The 27,080-nt window shown below is 48.3% G+C and overlaps 1 protein-coding gene across 2 annotated transcripts; it reads left to right on the top strand.

Annotated features, from left to right (window-relative positions):
- Window positions 1–1,060: 1,060 nt before the first annotated feature.
- On the top strand, window positions 1,061–27,080 carry LOC116983948 (growth arrest-specific protein 2-like). 2 transcript variants are annotated; one of them, XM_033037897.1, is made up of 10 exons: window positions 1,061–1,173; window positions 9,091–9,175; window positions 10,307–10,352; window positions 11,862–12,027; window positions 13,169–13,287; window positions 16,423–16,564; window positions 18,990–19,053; window positions 21,648–21,786; window positions 22,572–22,679; window positions 23,524–27,080. In XM_033037897.1, the coding sequence occupies exons 3-10, from the start codon at window positions 10,329–10,331 to the stop codon at window positions 24,313–24,315; spliced, it is 1,554 nt and encodes a 517-aa protein (XP_032893788.1). In that variant the 5' UTR covers window positions 1,061–1,173; window positions 9,091–9,175; window positions 10,307–10,328; the 3' UTR covers window positions 24,316–27,080. The 2 variants fall into 2 exon arrangements, with proteins under 2 accessions (XP_032893788.1, XP_032893789.1); XM_033037898.1 differs by lacking the exon at window positions 1,061–1,173 and adding an exon at window positions 8,684–8,908.

Below are 27,080 nucleotides of genomic sequence, written 5' to 3'. Positions count from 1 at the left end.
TTCACCCATCTGCCCAAGCCCACTCTCCCCCCTCCTTTCCTATGTTCCTTTCCACCCATAAACCTCTCTCAGCCTTTACATTTCACTCCTCTTTCAAATCTGCTCTACTTATCTACAAGCATTTTTCTTCTTCACTTTTTAGTCATAGAATGATGCAGTGTGTAAACAGGCCCTTCAGCCCAACTTGCTCACACCGACCGACATGTCCCATCTACACTAGTCCCACTCACACGAGTTTGGCCCATGTCCCTCTAAATCTGTCATATCCATGTACGTGTCCAAATGTCTCTTCAACATTAGGATAGTCCCAGCCTTAACTACCTCCTCTGGCAGCTCGTTCTATACACCCAGCACCCTTTGTGTGAAAAAGCTACCTCAGATTCCTGTTAATTTCTGAAATATTGGTCATATAGTTGGTGCAAAAATGCTCCAAAACAAGGCTCAGAATGGATCAGAGAGCATCTAAAACCCCTGAGCTTCCAGGGCCCTTAAGCGGGCCCTGGACCCCGGCATCGAGGGACTTCACGCTTCGCGCTCGTGATGTGCGCAGCGCGCACACTAATTCACATTAAGTTTTTTGTAATCCTGTCATGCCACCCCCCTTTTTGAAAAGCTTCGTACGGGCCTGCACACAGACACCCACAGTCACAGACACACTCCATCCACTAGCTGTCCTCTACGCTTCCGCATTAGGTAGATGTCAATCACACAGCGTCCCCTGGTTACCGGCCGCGTCACTCTCCTGGCCACGCCCATCCCGCCCCGCCCCCCGGTCCTTATTGGTCGATTCGAACGGCGCTGATTTAAAGCTGATGGCGGTTCGAGCGCGGAGTGACCGGTAACTGCGGTGAACCCGGGACAGCGGTGATCCCCCGGGACAGCGGTGACCCCCCGGGACAGGACAGGACCGTGACCAGGGATAGTGACCCGGAATAGCCCAAACCAACCCGGGATAGCCCAGCCCAGCCCGACCCGGGATAAGACAGGGCAGCATAGCCCGGGACAGTGACCTGAGAGTGAGACAGAGACAGGGACCGGGACAGGACAGGACAGGACAGCCCGGGACAGAGACCTGGGACAAACCAGCCCAGTCCAGCCCGGAACAGAAGAGGTGAACGAGGGAGCCGGGGACAAGCCAGCCCAGCCCAGCAGTGGAGCGGAGAGCGGGAGCAGGTGAGACTGGTCTGGGACGATAGCGCAGGGAAGCAACAACGTATTCACGGTAGTTACTGGGAAGGAGGAGGGGTGGGTGGACGAGGGAGGGAGGGAATGGGTGGGGGAGAGACTGGGTGAGTGAGAAGGGGGGAGGGTGGGAAGAGGTGAGGGTTGGGACGGTCCGTGGGAGTGAGGCAGTGAATTCATTCACAACTCTGTGAAAAAGTTTTTCCTCATAGAAACATAGAAACATAGAAACATAGAAATTAGGTGCAGGAGTAGGCCATTCGGCCCTTCGAGCCTGCACCGCCATTCAATATGATCATGGCTGATCATCCAACTCAGTATTCCGTACCTGCCTTCTCTCCATACCCTCTGATCCCCTTAGCCACAAGGGCCACATCTAACTCCCTCTTAAATATAGCCAATGAACTGGCCTCGACTACCCTCTGTGGCAGAGAGTTCCAGAGATTCACCACTCTCTGTGTGAAAAAAGTTCTTCTCATCTCGGTTTTAAAGGATTTCCCCCTTATCCTTAAGCTGTGACCCCTTGTCCTGGACTTCCCCAACATCGGGAGCAATCTTCCTGCATCTAGCCTGTCCAACCCCTTAAGAATTTTGTAAGTTTCTATAAGATCCCCTCTCAATCTCCTAAATTCTAGAGAGTATAAACCAAGTCTATCCAGTCTTTCTTCATAAGACAGTCCTGACATCCCAGGAATCAGTCTGGTGAACCTTCTTTGCACTCCCTCTATGGCAATAATGTCCTTCCTCAGATTTGGAGACCATAACTGTACGCAATACTCCAGGTGTGGTCTCACCAAGACCCTGTACAACTGCAGTAGAACCTCCCTGCTCCTATACTCAAATCCTTTTGCTATGAAAGCTAAAATACCATTCGCTTTCTTCACTGCCTGCTGCACCTGCATGCCTACTTTCAATGCCTGGTGTACCATGACACCCAGGTCTCGCTGCATCTCCCCTTTTCCTAGTCGGCCACCATTTAGATAATAGTCTGCTTTCCTGTTTTTGCCACCAAAATGGATAACCTCACATTTATCCACATTATACTGCATCAGCCAAACATTTGCCCACTCACCCAGCCTATCCAAGTCACCTTGCAGTCTCCTAGCATCCTCCTCACAGCTAACCCTGCCCCCCAGCTTAGTGTCATCCGCAAACTTGGAGATATTGCCTTCAATTCCCTCATCCAGATCATTAATATATATTGTAAATAGCTGGGGTCCCAGCACTGAGCCTTGCGGTACCCCACTAGTCACTACCTGCCATTGTGAAAAGGACCCGTTTACTCCTACTCTTTGCTTCCTGTTTGCCAGCCAGTTCTCTATCCACATCAATACTGAACCCCCAATGCCGTGTGCTTTAAGTTTGTATACTAATCTCTTATGTGGGACCTTGTCGAAAGCCTTCTGGAAGTCCAGATACACCACATCCACTGGTTCTCCCCTATCCACGCTACTAGTTACATCCTCGAAGAATTCTATAAGATTCGTCAGACATGATTTACCTTTTGTAAATCCATGCTGACTTTGTCCAGAGACTTCATCTCCGTTCTAAATGGCTCACCACTTATTCTTGAACTATGGCCCCTGGTTCTGGACTCCCCCAACATTGGGAACATGTTTCCTGCCTCTAGCGTGTCCAAGCCCTTAATAATCTTATATGTTTCAATAAGATCCCCTCTCAACCTTCTAAATTCCATAGTATACAAGCCCAGTCGCTCCAATCTTTCAACATATGACAGTCCCGCCATCATGGGAATTAACCTCGTGAACCTACACTGCAGTCCCTCAATAGCAAGAATGTCCTTCCTCAAGTTTGAAGACCAAAACTGCACACAATACTCCAGGTGTGGCCTCATCAGGGCCCTGTACAAATGCAGGAGGACCTCTTTGCTCCTATACTCAACTCCTCTTGCCATTCGCTTTCTTCACTGCCTGCTGTACCTGCATGCTTACTTTCCGTGACTGATGATCAAGGACCCCCAGATCCAGTTGTACTTCTGCTTTTCCCAACTAGACACCATTTAGATAATAATCTGCCTTCCTGTTTTTGCCACCAAAGTGGATAACCTCACATTTATCCACATTAAACTGCATCTGCCCACTCACCCATCCTGTCCAAGTCACCCTGCATCCTCATAGCATCCTCCTCACAGTTCACACTGCCACGCAGCTTTGTGTCACCTGCAAATTTGCTAATGTTACTTTTAATCACTTCATACAAATCATTAATATATATTGTAAATAGCCGCAGTCCCAGCACCGAGCCTTGCGTTACCCCGCTCATTACTGCCTGCCATTCTGAAAGGGACCCTTTAATTCCTACCCTTTGTTTCCTGTCTGCCAACCAATTTTCTATCCCTGTCAGCACCCTACCCCCAATACCATGTGCTCTAATTTTGCCTACTAATCTCCTATGTGGGACCTTATCAAATGCTTTCTGAAAGTCCAGGCACACTACATCCACTTGCTCTCTCTTGTCCATTATCCTGGTTACATCTTCAAAATATTCCAGAAGATTAGTGAAGCATGATTTCCCCATCATAAATCCTTGCTGACTCGGACCGATCCTGTTACTGCTATCCAAATGTGCCACTATTTCGTCTTTTATTATTGACTCTAGCATCTTCCCCACCACTGATGTCAGGCTAACTGGTCTATAATTCCCTATTTTCTCTCTGCCGCCCTTTTTAAAAAGGGCAGGGGAGATAAAACAGGAGGGGAGGGGATGCAGTGGTTCAGGGGTGGGGAGGGGATGGAGTGGTCCAGGGGTGGGGAGGGGAGGGGATGGTGTAGTCTAGGGGGTGAGGAGGGGACGGGATGTGGCGGGGAGGGGATGGGGTGGTTGGAGGGTGTGAAGGCGTTGGGGCAGTCTGGGGTTGAGGAGGGGAGGGGATGGGGGGGTCTGGGGGTGAGGAGAGGGGCTGGGGGCACTAGGGCAGCTGTTAGTGGGCGTTCCTGGTGTCTGTCAAGAAAGGTAGGCGTGGACAGTCCCCTATCCGAAGCCAATTAACTTGCAAACCTGCATGTTTTTGAAGTGTGGGAGGAAACTGAAGCACCTGGAGAGAACCCACGTGGTCATGAGGAGAACGTACAAACTGTATAGTCAGCACCCGTACTCAGGATCAAACCCGGATCTCTGGCGCTGTGAGCCAGCAACTCTACTGCAACACTGTGCTGCTCAATAGCTCTGGTCTTCCCTGCCCTGGTGAAAAAATATCCTGATGACCCTATCACGAGCTCTCATCATTTTTCTAAATACTGATAAGGCTTCTACATTCCAGTGAGAGCCAACGCAGTCTATCCAATCTCTCCTTATAATTACAGCCCTCCATTCCTGGCAACCCCCTTGTGAATCTCTTTTGGACTCTACTTTCTGCAGCATGACGGCAGAATTGTTGAATGCAGCAGGGTCAATGAACTAGATGGCTTGAAAGGCTTGTATATTATTGTCATGTGTGCAAAGATACAAATGCTTTCATTTGCATGATATCTGCTCAGATCATACTATCCAATCAACAGGTAGTCACAAGAATGAGAACACACAGGGCAAGATTAGCATGTCTGCCGATGATACAAAAGTGGGTGGTTTTGCAGATAGTGAAGATGGTTGTGAAAGATTGCAGCAGGATCTGGCTCGATTGGCCAGGTGGGTTGAGGAATGGTTGATGGAATTTTATACAGAGAACTGAAGTGTTGCACTTTGGGACGTCTAACCAGGGCAGGACCTCCACAGTGAATGGTCGGCCTCTGGGGAGTGTTGTAGAGCAGAGGGATCTAGGAGTACAGGTGCATGGTTTCTGGAAGATCGAGTTGGAGGTAGATAAGGTGGTCAAAATGGCTTTTGGCACATTGGCCTTCATCAGTCAGAGTATTGAGTATAGAAGTTGGGAGCTCATGTTGCAGTTGGAAAATACGTTGGTGAGTCCGCATTTAGAATATTGTGTTCAGTTCTGGGCACCATGTAATAGGAAAGATATTGTCAAGCTTAAAAAGGTTCAGAGAAGATTTAAGAGGGTGTTGCCAGGACTAGAGGCTGTGAGCAATAGGGAGTGGTTGAGTATGCTGGGTCTCCATTCCTTGGAGCGCAGGAGAATAAGGGGTGATTTTATAGTAGCGTATAAAATCATGAGAGGAATAGATCGAATAGATAGTCTCTTGCCCAGAGTAGGGGAATCGAGGACCAGAGAACATAGTTTCAAGGTGAAGGGGAAAAGATTTTATAGGAATGTGAGGGGTAACTTTTTCACACAAAGGATGGTGGGTGTATGGAACAAGCTTCCAGAGGAGGTAGTTGAGGCTGGGACTATCCCAATGTTTAAAAATGAGTTAGACATGGATAGGGCAGGTTTGGAGTGATATGGTCCAAGCGTAGGCAGGTGGGACATATTGGCCGGTGAGGGAAGTTGGGCCGAAGGGCCTGTTTCCACACTATGATTCTTGCAACAGGTAATAAGAGAAAAATACTATAGTACAGAATATAGTGTTACAACATTATGGTATTACAGTTACAGAATAAAAAGGCCAAGGTCTGCAATGACATGGGTTGGAAGATCAGGACTACACCCTAGCTTATGGGAGGACTATTCACTAGTCTGATAATAGTGGAGAAGAAACTGTTCCTGAATCTGGGGGCATGTGCAGTCAAGCTTTTGTATCTTCTGCCCGACGGGAGAGGGGAGAAGAGGGAATGGCAGACTACTACAGGGAGACTGGGAATGTGTGGTGACTGGGTGAGTGACTCGCCAGAACTGGGTGAGTAGGGAGTTGAGAGTTCCAGGGATTAGTGACTTGTGGGAAAGAGTCACGAGGACAGGGAGTGACTGAGAATTCAACTCTGGAACTAAACCCAGAAAAACTATGTTTTAAATGTGCTCTGTGTTAAGATTTTCAGTCATGTTATGGGTGTGGGGGGGGGGGGGGTACACACATTTTTATTGTGTGTTCTTTATCATTGTGCTGCTGCTGACAAATTCATTTCACTTGCACTTTATGTGCAATGTGACGAATAAAACCGTATTGTATTGCTAGGAGCAGGTAGGCGGCGGGGGGGGGGGGGGGGGTATGGTAAGCTAGGGAGAGGCTAGATGGGGGTGATGGAGAGGGCGGCAAGATGGCGTGTATGTGTCTTATTTTCCTTTGCAGCTGATTTATTTAAAAATAAAAATGGAACTTGTCCATTCCTGCAATTACTCACAGCAGAAATGACTCACATTTGTGTTGCAGGGAACAAAAAGCTTCCTTGTGCACCCTGCTTGCCTGCTGGAGAGAGAGAGCCTTGCAGCGGACTGTTGGCTGGGGTCCGGTGAATATCAGTTGTGCGCCGTGGCTGCGCAGTCAGCCGCACCTTCAGTCCCGCTCCTGCCTCTGGCTCTGAAAATGATGGGTTAAAAACTCCTTTCAGAGAGCTGAGCACAAAATCTGAAGCTCCTGGCACAGTAGATTGTGATGGTGTTGGTTTATTACTGTCAGGTGTACCGAGATACAGCACAGAGTTTAGTGTAGTTTAGTCTATTGTCACTTGTACCAAGGTACAGTGAAGAATCATTGTGGTGTGCTAACCAGCCTTTTTTGTTTTGCTAATGTCCACGCAAATCATGTCGTGCGTGAGATATGTTTATATATTAGGCTGTGCTGCTGCAAGTAAGAATTTCATTGTTCTGGCTGGGACATGTGACAATAAAACACACTTGACTCTTGAATACATCAGATGGTGCAACATAGAAAATAAACAGTGTGCAGAATATAGTGTTGCAGCTGCAGAGAAAGTGAGGATAAAAATGTATAAGGTATGTTCAGTAGCCTGATAACAGCGGGGAAGAAGCTGTTCCTGAATCTGGTGGTCTGCTTTCCAGCTTCTGTATCTTCTGCCCGATGGGAGAGGGGAGAAGAGGGAATAACCAGGGTGTGAGTAGTGGTCCTCTCCTATTATGTTGGCTTCTTTCCCGAGGCAGCGTGAAGTGTAGATTAAGGGGGAATCTAGTCTGAGTATTGGACCGGGCTGCATCCACAACTCTCTGCAGTTCCTTACAGTCTTGGGCGATACAGTGAAAAATATTGTTTTTGTGTTATCCCATCAAACCGTACACAAGTATTACAGGTAGTGTAAAGAGAAAAATAAGTTTAGTTTAGATTATTATTGTTGTGTGCACAATGTTGTCGTGTGTACAATGAAAAGTTTGTTTTTGTTGCGTGCTATCCGGTCAGTGGAAAGACTATACATGATTACAATCAAGCTGTCCGCAGTGTGCAGTCACAGGATAAAGGGAATAACGTTTAGTGCAAAGTAAAGTCCGATTGAAGATTATCTGAGGATCTCCTATGAGGTAGATGGTGATAGGATGGATCAGTTTCCTGATAACAGCTGGGAAGAAACTGTCCCTGAATCTGGAGGTGTGTGTTTTCACTCTTCTGTCCCTCTTGCCTAATGGGAGAGGGGAGAAGAGGGAGTGTCTGGGGTGAAACTCGTCCTTGATTGCCAAAGAACAGAATATAGTCTAACAACGTTATAGTGTTACAGTGAAAGTGAAGGGGCTACGATGAGGTGGGTTGGAAGATTTAGATTACACTCTAGCTACAGGAGGACTAGTGGGGGGAATCTAGTGCTTTTGCATTTTGCTGGTACAGTCTGAGCTGGACAACCTATTACTGCCTGAGTTCTTACAGATGGAGTTTTATTTACAACAGGTGGACCAGTAATTATTTGGTAGATCACTACAGCACAGGAACAGGCCCTTCAGCCCACAATGTATGTGCTGATGACCATGATACCAATCTAAATTAATCCTATCTGTCTGCATTCCGTGACTGTTCATGTGTCTGTCTAAATGCCACTTAAGCCTTTGTATCTACGTCCCCTCTCCCGACAGTGTGTTCCAGACGTCCTCCAATCTCTATTCAAAGAAAAACTTGCCCAGCGCTTCTCTGTTAAACTTTTCTCCTTTAAACTTTCCTCTTCTCACCTAAAAGCTATGCCCTTGGGTAGTTGACATTTCCATCAGGAAAAAGGTTCTGACTGTCTACCTTATCTGTGCTTCTCATCATTCCATAAATTTCTGTCACATCAACGATTGACGCTCCAGAGAAAACAATCCAAGCTTGTCAACCTCCCTGATACCTAATAACCTAACTCGGGCAACATCCTAATAGAACAAAAAAAAGCAAGGAGGCTTTATAGGTTGTTGGTCAGACTACATTTGAAATATTTGTGGGCCGTTTTGGGGTGTGTGTCTGAGGAAGAATGTGCTGGCGTTGGGGAGGATCCAGAGGAAGTTTATGAGAATGATCCCAGGGATGATTGGGTTAATTTATGAGGAGTGTTTGACGGCGTTGGCCTGTACTTGCTGGCGTTTGGAAAGATGTTGGGGGAAATCTCATTGAAATCTACTGGGTAATGAAAGGCCTGGATAGAGTGGACGTGGAGAGGATGTTTCCAGTAGTGGGAGAGTCTTGGACCAGAGGGCAGAGCCTCGGAATAAAAGGAGGTTTCTTTCTGTTGGGCTGCAACACTTCATGTGGGTGTTCCTTGTATTGGGGCGTGGCCGCATGTTTGTGCTGCAGCGAGACCAGAAACAGAACAGTGCAGCCTGTGGGGCCCCCTGTCCCTCTCCTAGAGCCTCCTGCAGACCCCCGCGGCCCACCACTGCTTGCTTCTGCCTGAGACAAGGACAGCCCTTGTTCTCCTCTCCTGAAGCTGGAATAGAGGGGATTTATTGCCTGTTAACTTCCCGGTGAGGGCACAATGGAGCGGCGATAGGTTCTGGTTTCTAGACCGCTGAACTACCTACCTGGCTGTCTGCAATTCTTTGTTTCTACATTTTGCCAGCTGGCTGCCTTGCTCTTTGTATTTTGCATATGCAAACCATATGGAAATGCACAGGGTGTAACTGTAATACTGGTTTTTGTGTTTCAGGAGTGCCTTTCACCAAACGATGTGGCCCGTTCACGAGAGGGTGTCCGGGTTAAGGAATCACTTCTGAGGACTTCAGCCTCTGTTGGTAAGTACTACGGTTCTGGTTGTGCATCCTGTTGCTCAGTTAGAATTAGAGTCATGCAGTGTGGAAACGGACCCTTCGGCCCAACCTGTTCACACCAACCAACATGCTCCCACTACATGAGCCCCACTTGTTCCATCTGCCTGTATATGGCCCATATCCCTCTAAACCTCTTATAGCCATGTACCTGTCTATATTATTCTTAAAATGATCCAATAGTACCTACCTCATCTACCTCTTCCAGCAGCTCGTTCCATACACCCACCACCCTCCCTGTGGAAAAAGTTAACCCTCAAGTTCCTATTAAATCTTTCCCTCCTCACCTTAAACCAATGTTGTCTGGTTCTCGATTTCCCCTTCCCTGGCCAAAAGACTGTATGTTTTAATTGCTTTGGACCTCTTGCTTTCTAGGCTCTGTGTGTTGGTCTCTCTCTCTCGCTCTCTCTCTCTTCCCACACTGCCGATCTGGCTCTGTCTCAGTCGTGTCCCTGTAAATGCAGATGTGAATGGGACAACACCCACTCTTTGCAGCAGCTCTCCCGTTCGTCTCCACCACCTCTCATCCCAGGTTGGATTGGCCGGGACTGTTTTCTGTGGAGCGTCGAAGGCTGAGGGGTGACCTTATTGAGGTGAACAAGATCATGAGGGACTTGGATAAAGTGAACGCTCGTAGTCCTTTTTGCAGGGTAGAGGGTTCTAAAACTCGAGGGCACAGGCTTAAGGTGAGGGGGAGAGATTTAAAAGGGACCTCGGGGGTGAACCTTTTCACTCAGAGGGTAGTCTGTATCTGTGTTTACATGCCAGAGGAAGCGATAGAAGCTGATACAATAATGACTTTTAGAAGATATTTAGACAGTAGGAGGGGTTTAGAGGGATATGAGTGAAATGCAGGCAAATGGGACTGACCCAGTATGCCAACTCGGCCAGCATGGATAAGGTGGGTCGAAGGGCCTGTTCCCGTGCTATGACTATGCTATCCTTGACTCCTGAGGGACCACCAGAATGGACTCCAAAATTCATGGGATTTGTGCAGATTAAGGAGATAAATCCAAGGAGTGCGGATTTTATTACATTGCCCTAAAATAATAATCCTAACGCCAATGCCCCTCTGATCTCGCTTATTCTAATTTTCAGGAAGGGACGTCGGGAAGGAACTATGGCTCTGCAGAAAGGTCTCCGGGTAAGGTCACTTTTATTGGCGTTTGGTTTAATTTTTGTTTCGCTGATGAAAGGTAAAACCATGAATGGAGCGGTTACCTTTTAATACCTTAGTGTGATTATCACTGTCATTTACGGATTGTGCACTTTCTAAATGATTGGCACTGACAAGGGATGTATTCCACAGGTCAGTCAGCACCAGTAATGGTTTGTGCTGTGCCTTCTGGTCTCTGGATGGGGAAGAGCCTTCATGGTGTTCAATGGAGTTAACGGGATATCAGGGTCTAAGGGGTTGTCCCACAGTAAGATCCCATCCTGTGTATAATTGAGTTAGTGAGTGTCAGGGCCTGAGGTGTAATGGAGTTATCCAGAGATCAGGGCCTGAGGATGGGCACACAGTGCTGGAGTAAGTCGGCGGGTCAGGCAGCATCAGTAGAAAGGAACTGCAGATGCAGGTTTACATCGAAGATAAACACAAAATGCTGGATCAACTCAGTGGGTCAGGTAACATCTCCGGAGAAAAGGAATGGGTGATGTTTCTGGTCAAGAACCTTCTTCAGACTGAGTAAATGCTGGAGTAACTCAGTGGGTCAGGCGGCATTTCTGGAGAACATGGATAAGTGAGGTTTTGGGCCTGGACCCTTATATGGGTCTTCTGGAGAAGGGTCTCAACCCAAAACGTCACCTACCCACGTTCTTCAGAGATGCTGCCTGACCCGCTGAGTTACTCCAGCACTTTGTGTCGATCTTTGGTATAAACCAGCACCTGCAGTTCCTTTTTATTACATCAGGGTCTGTGGAGTTGTACTGCAGTAAGATCCCTCCATGTGTGTGATGGAGTTACACAGGTATGGAAGTCTGCATTACTCTAGAAAGCTAAGGTACAAGATCTCCCTGTTCCAAATGTTGACCAGCGTGCAGGTTTCCAGTGCTCCACGTTGCCCAGGTGAAGAGGCGGCTGTTTGTGGAGTAGTGTATGCTCCAGGGGCCTGCTCTAAGTGGGATCCTGCTGTGCGCTGCCTGGCATTTACTATGTCAGCACGTCACAAGGTGAGGTGTTTGGGATGACCTGAGAGCTGGAAAGGTGCTCTATGAATGCAGGTCCCCTTGGATGCAACCCCACTCCACAGGCTGCTCACAGACCAGAGTTGCCCCTAGACATGCACATATTATGGAGCGAACCGGGTCCACACTGGACCTCTGGTCAGGGGGAGAGGGGGTTGGAGAGGGGGGTGCGGAATGTGTGCTAAAGGGAGGGCTGGGGAAGAAAGTGGAAGGGTTTTTGGGGGGGGATGCGAAGGCTGGTGAGTGCGGTGGGGGGAAGAGTGAGCAGGGAGGAGGTATAGGGAGAGGGGAGGGAAGAGTGTGGCAGTGTGAGTTTTTTTTTTAGGGGGGAAGATGGTTGGTGAGGGGAGGAAAGTATTGATGTAGGGGGGAGGGGGGAAGAGGGAGATTGGATTTGTGAATGGTTTAATTGTGAACTGCCAGTGGGTGGGAGGGCTCGGTGTGACGCTGTGCCCTCTCTCTGCAGATGTGGTTTGGGGATGAGCTGTCGTCGCCGAGGCCACCGTTGACTCCTTGCCACGGTCCGGGTCTGACTGACGTTTCTCGGTACGACCAGTGGCTGAACGTGCGGCACGAGGCCACCCTGGTCCCCATGCAGGAAGACCTGGCCATCTGGCTCAGTGGGCTACTAGGTGAGCCTTGACCCCATCCCAAGTCGCTTCACCTTTAATGTGTGCCCAGGTTACACGTGACATTCGGATCATGGCTGTAGAATCATAGACTCGCTCAGCACAGAAACGGGCCCTACGGCCCACCTCGTTCATGCTGTCCATGATGCCTATCCACTCCAAACCCATTTTACTTTCTACACCTTTCCTATCCAAGTACCTGCCCAAATGCTGTTTAAATCTTTTAATTGTATCATACAGCATGGCAACGTCCTTCTATCCAAGCTCTATCAATGCTAGTCTCTCTGGTAGCTCATTCCATATATTCACCACCCTCTGAGTGAAAATGTTGGCTCTTTGATTCCTATTGTCTTTTCCCGTTCACCTTTATCCCATGCTCTCTAGTTCTTGATTTCCACCACCCTGCTGCAAAGTACTCCTGCATTCACCCTATCTATTCTCCTTGTGATTCTATACACCTCTGTAAGATCACCCTTCAGCCTCCTGCGCTCCACGAAATAAAGTCCTAGCCTGCCCAATCTCTCACTATAGCTTAGGCCCTTGGGTCCTGGCAACCTTCTTGTAAATCTTCACTGCACTCTTTCCAGCTTCAGGGTATCATTCCTGTAGCAGAGTGACCAAAACTGAAAACATTGCTACACCTTCGGGGAAGGTACGTTGTGCTACGCATTGGAGTCGTATACCGCCAGATTCTGGAATGGTTTTTTCCCTGCTATTATCGGACTACGGAATCGTCCTCCCACGAGTTAGGATGTAGTCCCGATCTTCCAACCTACCTCATTGTGAACATTGCATTTTTCTTTTTATCTATACTATCCCTATAACGCTGCAACACTTTAGTTTAATTTATTCTCGCGTGTACTGAGACACAGTGAAAAGCTTCATATTGCATGCTAACCAGTCAACGGAAAGACCATACATGATTACAATCATGCCAGCCACAGTGTACAGATACAGGATAAAGGCAATAAATGTATTCTACACTCTGGTAATTTTCTCTTTGCACTTCCTGTTGATGTATGGCGTGATTGAACTCGCGTGTAGTATGGTGCAACTGTGTAGTACACGCACATATTTTCTCATTGTGTCTTTGTACACATGACCATGATATACCAAGGACTAACTAACCCCATTGGCACCATAGGGAAGGAGCTCAGAGCAGAGAACTTCATGAAGAACCTGGACAATGGTGTGGCACTCTGCAAGCTAATCGCTCTTCTCCAAAAGAAAGTGAAGGAATGTAGGAATCTGGAGAACGTGGAGGTGAGTCCCAGTTCCAATCCTGGAGTCTCATTCCTCCTCCTCCCTGCACCCTTCTCTCTTCCGGCAGAAGGTACAGAAGCGTGAAACCGCACTCCACCAGACTCGGGAACAGCTTCTCCTCTGTTATTAGGCTTCCGAATGATCCATCCATAAGCTAGGATACTGTCCGATTTACCTCTATCCTACTTTAGACATTGGACTTTTGTCTTTGGAACTGATTCACTACAATACTGAGAATTATATTCTGCACTCTATATTTCCCTTTGCACTACCTGTTGTACTTGAGTTTGACTTTATTGTATTCGTGTAAGGTGTATCTGATCTAATAGGAAAGCTTGCAAAACAAAGCTTTGTACCTCAGTACAGAGAAAAGCATAAAACTAAACCCAAACATGCTGTGATGGAGGGGGCAGGTGTTGGGTGAACTGCATGTACCTGAGACTGGTGTGGGCGTGATGCACAATGGTGTTCACAAGCGCTGGAAGAACTCAGCGGGTCAGGCAGCATGTGTGGAGAAAAGGAATAGGTAACGTTTTGGGTCTTCAGACAGGTGATTGGCAGATTGGTGGAGTAAGTGATAAAGGTGAGTGGTGGAAAAGGGTCAAAAGAATGCCACGTAAGGAGAGGTGGAGGAGTGAAATAAAGGAGCGAGAAAACCTTGGGCAAGAGGTACAAAAGTGTGAAAACGCACAACTCCAGATTCGCCTCCAGAACAGTCTTCCCAGCTGTTATCAGGCAACTGAACCATCCCATCACCAGCTAGAAAGTGGTCCTGACCTCCCATGTTCCTCATTGGAGACCCTTGGACTATCTGTAATCGGACTTTACTATACTTTATCTTGCACTAAATATTATTCCCTTTATCCTGCATCTGCACCCTGTAAACGGCTCAATTGTAATCATGTATAGCCTTTCCGTTGACTGGCTAGTACGCAACAAAAATGCTTTTCACTGTACCTTGGTGCACGTGACAATAATAAACAAATCCAGTATTGGGACTAATACTTATCGTTCAAAAATGTTTCCCAGTGGTTTCAAGTTGCTGCCTTTGGAATCCTGCTCTGTACAAATTGGCCACTAACGTTTCTGAATTCAGCAACAACTTAACTCTGTAGAGGCGAACATTCTGCTTTGAGTACAGTTGGTAATGGCTGCCCAGCATTTGGGCATGTTTGACAGAAGGGCAATAATTGAAGGCATTAGCAGATCTCCATCAACAACCCCACAGAGGGGAAGGATCTGTCTCTGTCACAGAAGCATAGAGTGATACAGTGTGGAAACAGGCCCAACTTGCCCACATCGGCCAACATGTCCCAGCTACAATAGTCCCACCTGCCTGCGCTTGGTCCATATCCCTCTAAACCTATCCTATCCATGCATCTGTCTAACTGTTTCTTAGATGCCGGGATAGTCCCTGCCTCAACTACCTCCTCTGGCTGCTTGTTCCATACAACCACCACCCTTTGTGTGAAAAAAGCTACCCCTCAGATTCCTATTAAATCTTTTCCCCTTCACCTTAAACTTATGCCCTCTGGTCCTCAATTCATCTACCCTCGGCAAGAGACTCTGTGCATGTCGCTTCCATCTCGTGATTAGAACTTGGTAGGATGCAGTTCAGATTTCTGATTGAAGAGATAGCATTTGCTTGAAGCCTCCCACAGATATGCGTGACAGAATACAATAGTTTCGTCTGTTCGTATTAAAATGTATAAAGAGCCCAGGGCTGGCCTGGGTTAAAAAATAGTATTTTTAACTTATTTTTCCAATCCCTGTTGATTTAAAGCCTTCTCTGTGATTGAGTGTTTTTTTTTTTTCTCCCCTCCTGTCCTCTCATCTTTGTCACCTCATCTTTGTCATCTATACCATGGATGAGAATGTAGAAGGCACTATTAGTAAATTGGCAGATGACACTTGAAAATGGTATGTGTGGACAGTGAAGAAAGTTATCAAACGTTACAGCAGGAATGTGCTGCCTCAGTGCAGTTTTTGAATGAGTCCTAGAGTTTTGACCCAGCGACGGTGAACAAGCGACAATCTGTTTCCCTGGTAGGATGCTGTAGGTGGGGAACCTGTAGGTGCTGGTGTCCCTAGTCACCCACTGCCCTTTCCTTTGTGCTAGTGGAGTTGATCAAACTGCATGGAAACGGGCCCTACGGGAACAACTTGCCCATGCCGACCAACGTGCCCCATCTAAACTGGTCACACCTTCCTGCATTTGGTCCATATCCTTCTAAACCTATCCATGTACCTGTCCAAATGTTTTGTTGAATATTGTGATTGTACCTGCCTCAATGACCACCTCCAGCTTGTTCTATTCACTCACCACCCTTAAAATAAAATTAAATTTGCCCCTCATATTTCCTATTAAATCTTTCTCCTATCACCTTAAACCTGTACCCTCTGGTTCTTGATTTCCCCAGCTCCAGATCAAAAACTATGCCTTTACCCAATCTATTCCTCTCATGATCTTATACAGCCCAATGGTTTGGGAGATGAGGTCAGAGGGACTCACTACGGTGCTAGAATGCCGCACCCTACGAGCTGGTAGTGGAGGTGATAAACGTTTCATTTCTCAAAAAAAAGATAGTGCTGGAGTAACTCGGTTTGTCGGGCAGCGTCTCTGTAGAACATGGATAGGTGACATTTGGATCGGGACCCTTTTTCAGACTGATTTGGGGAGGAAAAACCACTTAATAAAGGACGAGTCTCACCCTGGTCACTTCTCCCATCTCCCATCAGGCAAGAGGTGGAAAAGTTTGAAAGCTCACACCTCCAGATTCGGGGACCGTTTCTTTCCAGCTATTATTGGGCAACTGAACCATCCTATCACCAACTAGAGAGTGGTCCTGACCTCCCATCTACCTTGTGGAGACCCTTGGTGCTATCTTTAATCGGATTTTACTGGTCTTTATCTTGGACTAAACATTATTCCCTTTATCCTGGGATTATAAACTGCGGGCGACTTGATTGTAATAATATATAATCTTTCTGAATGGATAGCACGCAAGTAAAGGCTCACTGTACCTGTATACATGACAATAAACTAAACTAAAGAAGCTGGAATGTATCTCAAACTAGCTCCAGGAAATTGCTTAATTGAAAGTTGCCTGATTTTGCTATTTTCACTGTCTGCAGCATTTCACACTGCGGAGGGTTCGGTGTAAAGCTGACGCCAGCTCGGGATCCTTCTTTGCTCGCGACAACACGGCCAATTTCCTCTCGTGGTGCAGAGCCATTGGAGTGGACGAGACCTACCTGTTCGAGTCTGAGGGACTGGGTATGTATCTGATGCCCCCTCATCCTTGCCGTTGTCTATGGATGCACAACAATGTATGTTTTGCCTGGAGATAATGCTACTCGGTGCAATGACCCTTGCATGAAGCTCCAATGACCTTTAAATAGGGAATTCCATGCATGTTCTAGGTTTAGCTTTATTGTCACGTGTACCGAGGTACAGTGAAAAGCTTTTGTGTGCTCTTCACTCAGCGGAAAGATAATACATGGTTACAATCGCGGTGTCCACAGTGCACAGATACACGATAAAGGGAATAATGTGAGCAACATTTAGTTCAAGGTAAAGTCTGATTAAAGATAGTCGGGGGGTCTCCAATATAGTGGAGTAGCTCAGGATTGCTCTCTAGTTGTTGGTTGGATGGTTTCTCTCCCAGGGTTGACACCAGACCAGCGGAGCTGTGGGGCAGCGGCCTGGGTGATGTGGGTCTTTGCTGGCAGCCTTTTTGAGGCGCCTCCTGTAGATCCCTTCGATGGTGGGGAGGTCGTTACCCGTCTCCTTCAGTCCTGGGCATTTGAGCTACCGAACCGGGGCGCGATACAGTCAGTATGTTCTCTACCAAACACCTGTCTAAGTTTGATATCAAATCTCTTCGATCTTCTAGGGAAGTGGATGCTTTATTTATTTATTGGCATTCCTTTGTTCCTGGTCGTTCGAGTAACCTAACCAGGGCATGATACAACTAGTCGGTATCCCCTCGACTGTACACCTCTAGACGCTCGATAGTGCGAGGGAATCCAGTTGTTGGTGAAACCTTGTCTCCCTCCTCCATCTGTACATGACTGCGTGGGGCCATTGCAGTGTTTCCTGACTTGCACAAAACCTCTGAAGTTCCTTCCCTGGCACCGAGCCTGCACTGAGTCCTGGCCTCTCATTCCCAATTAGTTTTTGGGCAGCTGTCCAGGGAAGCTCGTAGAATCCCCTCCATTCACTCGCGCCCTCGGTCCGTGACCCACCATCTCTGTCAAAACCCGCTCCCAGGTCGGTGAATCAAGGGCTCTGTTAGCAGGCTGCAGGGCAGGGTCTTTGTACTCCACAGTGCTCCAGTGTTGCTCAGCCCATCCCCAGCAATCTCACCTCCCACGGTCGCAGCTGACTATTGTTCTTCCAAAGGTCAGGCTGCAGACAGCCTTTGGAAACGTGGACGATCTTTCATTCCACTTGGGGTTTGTACAAATGCTGCTCTGTCCGTTTCAAGTTGTTTTTTTGCTGTAATTATTAATGAAGGACACAACTTGAGCATTGAGTAGTCTGTGACAATGTAAAAATGGGGAATACGAGTCTGGATGTTGCAGCTTCTCCCCCCCCCCCCCCCCCTCCATCTCCTATGTCACCCATCCTTTTTCTCCAGAGATGCTGCCTGACATGCTGGGCTACTTCAGCACTTTGTATCTATCTTTGGTATAAACCAGCATCTATAATTCTTTGTTTCTCCACCTATCACTTACCAATCTCTTCTCCATCTTTGATCCCCTTACTTCATAATTTATCCTAGTCATAGAGCTGAACAGCAACAGCAACAGCCCCTTCGGCCCAAGCTTTAGAATGGAGATGAGGAGGAATTTCTTTAGCCAGAATGTGGTGAATCTGTGGAATTTGTTGTTACTGAAGGTGGTGGAGGCCAAGTCATTGGGTACTTTAAGTAGAGATTGATAGGTTCTTGTTCAGTAAGGGTGTCAGATTATGGGGAGAAGGCAGGAGAATGGGGATGAAAGGGAAGATAGATCATCCATGATTGGATGGCTGAGTAGATTTGATGGGCCGAATGGCCTAATCATACTCCTATGCCTGGCGGTCTTGTGGTGTTATCTGCCTGTAGTGGGCTCGTGGCCCTCTCATCCCTTCCTATCCGTGGAAATGTTGAGTAGTTGGCACCTGACCATGTTATCAAAAGCACCACACCTCTGCTAACAGATCTGGGAATGTAAGCTGGGAGTCGGTCTGAGGAAGGCTCCCGACCTGAAACGTCTACTATCCGTGTTCTCCAGAGATGTTGCCTGACCTAGTGAGTTACTCCAGCACTCTGTGTCTTAAGCCATGAGCTGCTGCATCTCTGCAGTGATCATTGGTGCCTTGGGGTTGAAGGGTCTATGTTAATGGTGTTGATCAAAGGGCCTGTGTTTAATGGTGTTGTGTTTAAGGGTGATCAAGGGGGCTGTGTTAATGGTGTTATGTTTAATAGTGTTGTGTTTAATGATGCTGATCAAAGGGCCTGTGTTACTGGTGTTGTGTTTAAGGGTGATCAGAGGGCCTGTGCTAATGGTGTAGTGCTTAATGGTGATCAGGGGGCCTGTGTTAATGGTGTTATGTTTAATAGTGTTGTGTTTAATGCTGATCAAAGGGCCTGTGTTAATGGAGTTGTGTTTAATGATGTCGATTGTGATGAGAACTCTGTCTGTTTCTCTTCCAGTGCTGCACAAGCAGCCCCGGCAGGTGTGTCTGTGTCTGCTCGAAATTGGCCGAATTGTGTCCCGGTAAGTGTGATGGAGGCTGGAAAAGGTGCAGAGAACATTTACGAGGATGTTGCCAGGACTCTAGGTCATGAGCTATAGGGAGAGGTTGAGCAAGCTAGGATTTTATTCCTCAGAGTGCAGGAAGATGAGGGGTGATCTTATAGAGGTGTACAAAATCATGAGGAATGGATCAGGTAGACGCACAGTCTCTCGCCCAGAGTAGGGGAATCGAGAACCTGAGGAGGTTTAAGTTGAGGAGGGAAAGATTTTATAGGAATCTGAGGGATAACTTCTTCACACAAAGAGTGGTAGGTATATGGAACGAGCTGCCGGGGAGGAGGTAGTTGAGTCGGGTACTATCGCAACATTCAGGAAACATTTAAACAGGTACATGGATAGGGCAGGTTTAGACGGATATGGGCAAGCAGGCAGGTGGAACTAGTGTAGATTGGACAATGTGGGCAAGTTGGGCCAAAGGGTTTACAGTATTTCCACACTGTACGACTTCATGACTCTACAATCTAATCATTTATATAACCTCTGCTGTGACTCGAGAATCCATGGAAATAGATGGAGACCATTCAGCCCATTCAGCCCATTAACCACATCCTGCCTGCCTTTATTTGTTTTGCCATTTTGCTTTGAAACTAATGAATACTATTATATTATCACCAGTAAATAGTGGGGTTGTGGAAACTTTCCTCTTTGTTTAACTGTTTATTCTGAGATGGAGGAATCGCAGAGTGTTAATCCCCTAGGCAGTGCCCTTCCAGCTACAGATCTGTGCCAGAATGAATATTTTCAGAAGCAGCCCAGTTGCACAGTAGAGTGTTGTAGGGGTGTGCACGGAGAACGGAGAGATTTAGAACACAACCCAACGAGTCTCCGTCGACACAACTCTATGGTCAGGGTGGAGGTGACTGCTCTCAACAAGCAAACGTACTGGGCCACAGCAGTGATCATCATCGACTTCTGGTACAATGTCATAGAACAGTACAGCACAGGATCAGGCCCTTCAGCCCATAAAGCCGTGCTTAACATGATGTCAGGTTAAACTAATCTCCTCTGTCTGCACGTGATCCATATCCATACACCTACCTAAAAGCCTCTTAAACACAACTATTCTATCTACATCCACCATCACCCCTAATGCAGGTGTGTTGCCAGCACCTACCTGTCTCTGTTTTAAAAAAAAAAAACCTGCTACGCACATCTCCTTTAAACTTTCTGCCTCTCACCTTAATGGTCAATCTTTGCTTCTCGTTCTGCTTTTATTTATTAAACAATGGGGAAGGATGAATCTGGTCCACGCCAGTTCCCCTCAGTTCCATTCAATCCCTTCTTTAGTTTAGTTTAGAGATACAACATGGAAACAGGCCCTTCAGCCCACCGATTCTGTGCTGAATAGCGATCAGCTGTACACTAATTTTATCCTACACGCTAGGGACACTTCGCAAAGGCCAATTAACATACAAACCTGTAACGCTGTTAGAGTGGGGGGAGTTAACCGGAGCACCCGGAGAAATCCCACGCGATCACAGGGAGAACGTGCATACTCCGGAAAGACAGCACCCACAGTCAGGATCGTACCAGAGTCTCTTACGCTGTGAGGCAGCAGCTCCACCACTGTGCCACCGATATCCCTGTACATCCACAACTTCTCTCTTCATGACCATCAGCTCCACTTTGTTCCCTTTCCACTTGCCTACACGGTTGAAATAGTTTCTCGTTGCCCACCCTATCAAATTCTTTGGCCAGCTGAAACATCTTTTAGATTGGCCCATTAGCTTGCATGACAGTGTCCACATAGAATGGGAGAAGCTCACTTGGCCCTGCTCTGTCGCTCAACATGATGGTTGCTCCTTCTCAACGCAGGCAGTTCTGCTGTAACACGTTTTCCACAACATGAATTGGATATATGGCGATCAATTAATTGGGCAACACCATTTGTATTACACAGACTAAATAGATTGTAATGCAATTTTGATTGGGGAAATAGAGAGCTGCTTAAAAGTAACTTTGGAGATTGGCGTGCAGAGAATAAGCTGCCGGGGGATAAACTGTTTTGGGGGAAATATTTGTTGTCCTTGTGGGAGATGGAGTGTTTAACTTAGCTTATTATCACATGCACCAAGGTACAGTGAAAAGCTTTTTGTTGTGTGCTACCCAGTCAAAGAAAAGACTATAGGTGATTACAGTCAAGCCATGCACAGTGCACGGATAGAGGATAAAGAGCACCACATTAAGTACAAGATATAACATTGAGGACTGATGATAAAGTCAGATTATGGATCAAATATCCCTAATGAGGTGGATGGGAGGTCAGGACCGCTCTCTAGTTGGCGATGGGATGGTTCAGTTACCTGATAACAGCTGTGAAGAAACTGTCTGTGAATTTGGAGGTGTGCGTTTTCAAACTTCTGTACCACTTGCCTGATGGGAGAGGGGGGAAGAGATGGGCGGTGGTACATTGGGGCAAATGGGCACGGAGCAGTGAGGTCTCTGCGCTCTAGACTCAATATAATTTCAGCTGAATTTTGGAGCAATTGCACATTTGTTTGATGTTTGAACGGTGTGTGGTGTTGGTGAGCACTAACTGTGGCTCTGTGTTGAAGCTTTGGGGTGGAGCCTCCGGTACTAGTGAAACTAGAGAAGGAAATTGAACTCGAGGAATCTCTGCTGACCAACTCCAAACACGTCGCTCATGCAGAAAACCCAAAGCCAAGTTGTCATAACAAAGAGCTTCATCAAGCGGTGAGTGCCGTCTATCATCTGTCTTCTATTTCAATGAATTTCTATATCAATGAATTTATTTTGTTTTGATGCACCTGGTATTTCCAGATTTAACCTTGTGATCTTAACAACCAAGTTGAAAGGGGAACTGAAGCATTTTCTAAAGGGTGTTGGGGATCTTTCCAATTGTGTTTTTTGTCTCCAATCCCAACTCTCTTTAGCCTTTAGAGATACAGTGCAGAAACAGACCCTTAGGCTTACCGAGTCCACACTGGCCATACTGTACACTAGGTCTATTCTCCCACCTCCTAAAGAAAAACAGATATACAAACCTATGTATCTTTTAGGATGTGGGAGGAAACCGGAGCACCCGGAGAAACCCCACGTGGTCACAGGGAGAGCATACAAAAACTGCGTACACGTGGCACATCTGGTCAAGATCAAACCCGGGACCCTGGCACTGTAATAGGCAGCAACTCTCCTGCTGCGGCACTGTGCTGCATTGGGCCCCTCAGCCATCGCACCCCGTCCCCCATCAAGACCCATTAACTCGGTAATTTCACTTTCCACCGTCATGTTATTGTGATGCACAGAGCTGGAGGAACTCGTTGGGTCAGGCGTCCCCAGAGAACACGGATGGATGACATTTCGGGTTGAGACCCTACTTCAGACCCAAAACATCAGCGATCCATGTTCTCCAGAGACGCTGCCTGACCCAAAGAGTTACTCCAGCGCTTTGTCTTGTTTTTTGTAAGCCAGCGCCTACAGTTCCTTCTTTCTACGTTTCATCGCTCTGTTGTGCTCAGGTGAAAGTAATTGCCAACGACCCTCCTTGCAAATGTTCCCACCGGTTCTCCATCGAGTTCTTATCCGAAGGTCGCTATCGCCTGGGTCAGAAGATACTTTTCATCAGGGTAAGTCTACGATGCGACGTGGAGAGGGAATGCAGAACTTGTTGTGAGGGCATGGATTTGAACTGCTTGCTGGGTTCCATATTGTGGGTCAATGAAGGGTTTGGAGCCGCGCAGTAATGAAGCTGGTGAATGAAAGGACTAATGTGTTGATGGCCCTCCGTTAGGAGGCCAGTGGCCTTGACCATGGGTGATCTATGTTGAGGTTCAGTCAACACGCGTGGATGGATAATAGATAGGTAGGTAGATTAAAAATAACTTGCTAGGCACATCTGCTTCAAACCTGGCCCTAATAAATACCCAGGTCTCTGGCACTGAGGCAACAGCTCTACCTGCTGTGCCACTGTAGGACTGGTTTAAAGCAGTGGTTACCAACCTTTTTTAGCTCATGGCCCCCTTTGGGATCCTTTAATTTTTCTGTGGCCCCCCCCCTGACATTATTAGTGGAAAAAAAGTACAATATTATAATACCTTCCATAAAAATATCAGTCTATTAATTGCACATATATTCTCTTTTATTCTATTCCCCAAACATCAAAAATATTTCTACTACATAGATTTAAATTTACTAGAACTGAAATTTAGGAGGCAACAGGGTGGTAGCTCTGTGGCCCCCTTCATTGAACCTGTGGCCCTCTAAATCCCAACATTTTTCTGTGGCTCCCCTGAAATTTGCCACGGCCCCTTTGAGGCCATATAGCCCCAGGTTGGGAATCACTGGTTTAGAGGGATGTGGGCCAACTGCAGGCAGGTGGGACTAGTCCAGGTGGGGCATTGTGGTCGGCATGGGCGGGTTGGGCTGAAGGGCCTGTTTTGGTTGCTGCATGACCCTCCCCTCTGCTTGCAGATGCTGCACGGGAAGCACGTGATGGTCCGTGTTGGCGGTGGCTGGGACACGCTCCAGGGCTTCCTACTCAAGCACGACCCATGCCGTGTGCTGCACCTCACGGCACTGGAGGAGAAGATCGTGGCTTGGGAGCGGTCTGGAGCCCCCCGCCCCAAGACCCCCCGCCCCTCCCCCCACTGCCGCTGCACCCACTCCCCCGCCCGGCCATCCCCCAGCATCCGGGTCTGCTCCCCTGCCCCTGAGTTACCTCTGACCCCGAGGCTCGGAGTTGGACGATGCCGCCAGGCCCGGCCATCCCCCAGCATTCGGGTCTGCTCCCCTGCCCCTGAGTTACCTCTGACCCCGAGGCTCGGAGTTGGACGATGCCGCCAGGCCCGGGCCTCCCCCAGGACTCCGGGCAGGACCCCCCTGAGGAGACCCCCGGGGCTGGGCGTGGCTGAACCCGCCCCCAAGCTGAGCGCCCGTTCTCCGGCCCCCCCCCTGCACCGTCGCAGGGCCGTGCCTGTCGCAGGGCCTGTCCCAACCAAGGCCTCGGGCCTGTCGCGAGCCCCAGCGGCCTCCCCCGCCCCTTCCCCCTCCCCTCACACCCCTCGTAACCCTCTGGCCCCAGTGAAGTTGCTCCAGGGCCCGGCTCAGACAGCCAAAACCTCTAGGCCTAGGCCCAAGGCCCAGCCGGCCACTCTGGCCCGCTCTGCCGTGAAAGCTGGACCCTCGGCCCCCTCCCACCGCCCCCCGAGACGGGACGAGGACAATTACCTGGTGATGACTGGGGGATCCCGGGCCAGGGAGTGACGGGACTGGCTGCCGGGAAGGTGGTGTGCGGGCAGTGAACTTGGGCAGGGAAGCCCCCTTGGGTCTGCTCCAGGGATACCCCATCGGTGGTGCACAGGTCAATATTTAACCGCGGGTGATCATGCATTGCTGCCTGTGGGATCTTGCTGTGCGCTCACTGCCTACATCCCAGCCTTGGATCTTCATTGACTGGCCTTCCTTGGCCGAGCTTTGCCTCAAGACTCCCCACCGAGCATTAACCCCTCCATTGATGACCGGAGGCTCTTCTTACAGGCCCGTGTCCCGAGCCCGACTCTGAACCCGTGCTCCACCTGCGTCCACCACCTTTGGCCTTCCTTAATCTGAGTCCCCTTCTGGAGAAGGTGGGAGGGGAGAAACTGACCCTGGAGGTCATCCAGTCTCAGCCCATCCACCCCACACCCTGCCCATCTCTGTGGCCCTGGGGTGAGGAGTCGCAAGTGATCTCACCCCACCTTCTCTGGGCTGCAAAACACTAAAGCAGGACCTTGTATTTAACTTTTAATAATATCCTCGGACCATTGAAAAATAATATTGTGGTGCGGAGGATTACAGTGCAAGAGGGCAGCCCCTTGAACTCTCCCTGCCCCCTGAATGCCCACAGACAGTGGGAATCAGAGCAGCCCGTTAAGGACCAATACGGGGACATTCCTAGCCGTTACTCTCTTAGTTACAGCACTGGCTAATGGTGTCTCTTACTACTGAACCATGGTCTCTAGATTGCTCCATGGACACCACAGGAGACCATTTCCTGGGCAAAATGTCCTGCAGTCAGCAAAGTGCAAGATGTTCCTCGCTCCTTCTGTATTTATGTTTGTGTATTTATGTTTGTGATTCAGGTGGAGGTAAAATGGTGTTGCGGGCAGGGTGATGAGTGAGTTGGCCAGGTGCCCTGGGAGGGCGTTCTGTAGCAGCAGAGGGCGAGGCAGGTTGTCCGGGGTGGTTGGTGGAAGTTAAAATGTTAGATGTTTATCAGAGCAGAAATGTCTTCAGACAGGACCAAAGGGCAGAGTGTTCCACAGTCGGTCTGCTTACTCATGGAATCATGCTGTCCAAATCCAGTTTCTGATGGCCCAGCGCTCTTTGGCACGGACTATCTGGGTTCAATTCTCGGCAGTTCACCTTTCAGGGTAACGCGTGGGCAAGGTCAATCTGAGGAAGGATCCCGACCCCGAATCCATGTTCTCCACAGATGCTTCCTGACCCAGTAAGTTGTTCCAGTGCTCTGTGTCCTTGTGCGATGAGGGAAGGTTGCTTGTTCGAAAGTTTCCAACTCGCCCGAGTCAGTGTAACGTCAGGAAGCTGGGCACTGAGTTACGGGGCGGGTCATGACCCCAACCATTCCAGGGCCCCAAACAGACCATCCGCCTTGTGTGTTGGTTCTGTGCGTACTCCCGAGCAAATGAATGAATAGAGGGAGAGTAGGTATTCATGGCTGCATTGGATGCTATTGCACCTTGATATGGCCAAGCTGGTTCCAATAGTTTGTTGGTGGGGTGACTGAGGTGCCTTCAGTCTCCCTGCTTGTCTTGGGTAGTGTTGGGAGGGAGCCTCTGTTCTCTGCATAAGCCCTTTGCTGCTGCCACCATCTCCAGCAGGAGACATCAGGCTGTGACCTCCAATGCTTCTTACTTTGAAGGTTGGATGTGCACCAGCACATCCGTGGAAAGTGCTTGGTTCCCCACAACCCTCGTGGGGAGGGGGTGGTGCCAGGGGTGAAGTCCCCTTCTCTGGAGAACCCCCCCTATAAACTGCCCCTGCCCTGGGTAATAGTGGTGGGACTTATGGGAGTGGTCTGTGGTTGTGTAGTCCACACCGTGCCCCAGTCGGGTGCAGGCACCTCTCGAGTCACCGCTACAGAGTCAAGGAACTGTCTTTGGAAGAAGAAGAGCAGGCCATTCAGCCCTCTGAACCCATATTATCCTTCAGTTGGAACATTTTCAATTGCCACTACCTCAAGTTATTCCCCCTGGTGTCTAGATTCCATGGACCAGGAAGAGTTCCTCACAGCTTTGTGAGAACATTCTTCCAGGTGTCACTCCAACTGTTTGGTTCTACGTTAAGTCAACCCTCCTCTGTTTCCTCCCTGGAGGAATATGTACTCCCTCCGTCCTTTGCATGGTTGCAAATGCTTGGACAAGTTTGACCCAACACTCCAGACCAATAGAAGCCAAGTTAACGCAACCTGTCTTCATGTTATATCGCGGATGCTGCATTTATCTAAATGTCATCAGGCTTTCCAAATTTTCTCTGTGCTGGCATTATACATCTACATATTTCTGTACTCTGTACTCCTGCATCACCCACTATGATGCAGAACATTGTGTAACTTAGAGGGGAATATCAAGGTACTTAACACTGGAGTCCTGTTGTGGAAGGACATCTTTAGCGCTTTACAGCCGGGTACTGTTTATTGGGGTCTTACCGTGGTTTTGCCACCATTTCTCTCCTGCAGGAGGTAATGTTTCCCCCTCCCCATCGCCTGCATGTGGGTGGGGGGGCTTCCCTTGGGAACTAAACTGGAAAAAGCAAGAGCTCTTGAGACTTGTGTTACTGTAAATGGTTGAAACCCGAGCTTGATCTTTTAGTTAAAAGTCAGCCTTGGAATGCTGGAGGCACTGATTTTGATACATGTCTTGGTTGCATCAACTCTGTGAGAACCTCAACAGCTGTAAACTGGAAATATAGCTCTACTAAAAAATATATTTAATACCAAAACAATCAATAAAACTATTGAATGGAACACG

This window comes from Amblyraja radiata, chromosome 19 (genome assembly GCF_010909765.2).
Source record: "Amblyraja radiata isolate CabotCenter1 chromosome 19, sAmbRad1.1.pri, whole genome shotgun sequence".
Lineage (NCBI taxonomy): Eukaryota > Metazoa > Chordata > Chondrichthyes > Rajiformes > Rajidae > Amblyraja > Amblyraja radiata.
The sequence above is the reverse complement of the archived record's forward strand: the minus strand, read 5'-3'. Positions and strand labels throughout refer to the sequence as shown.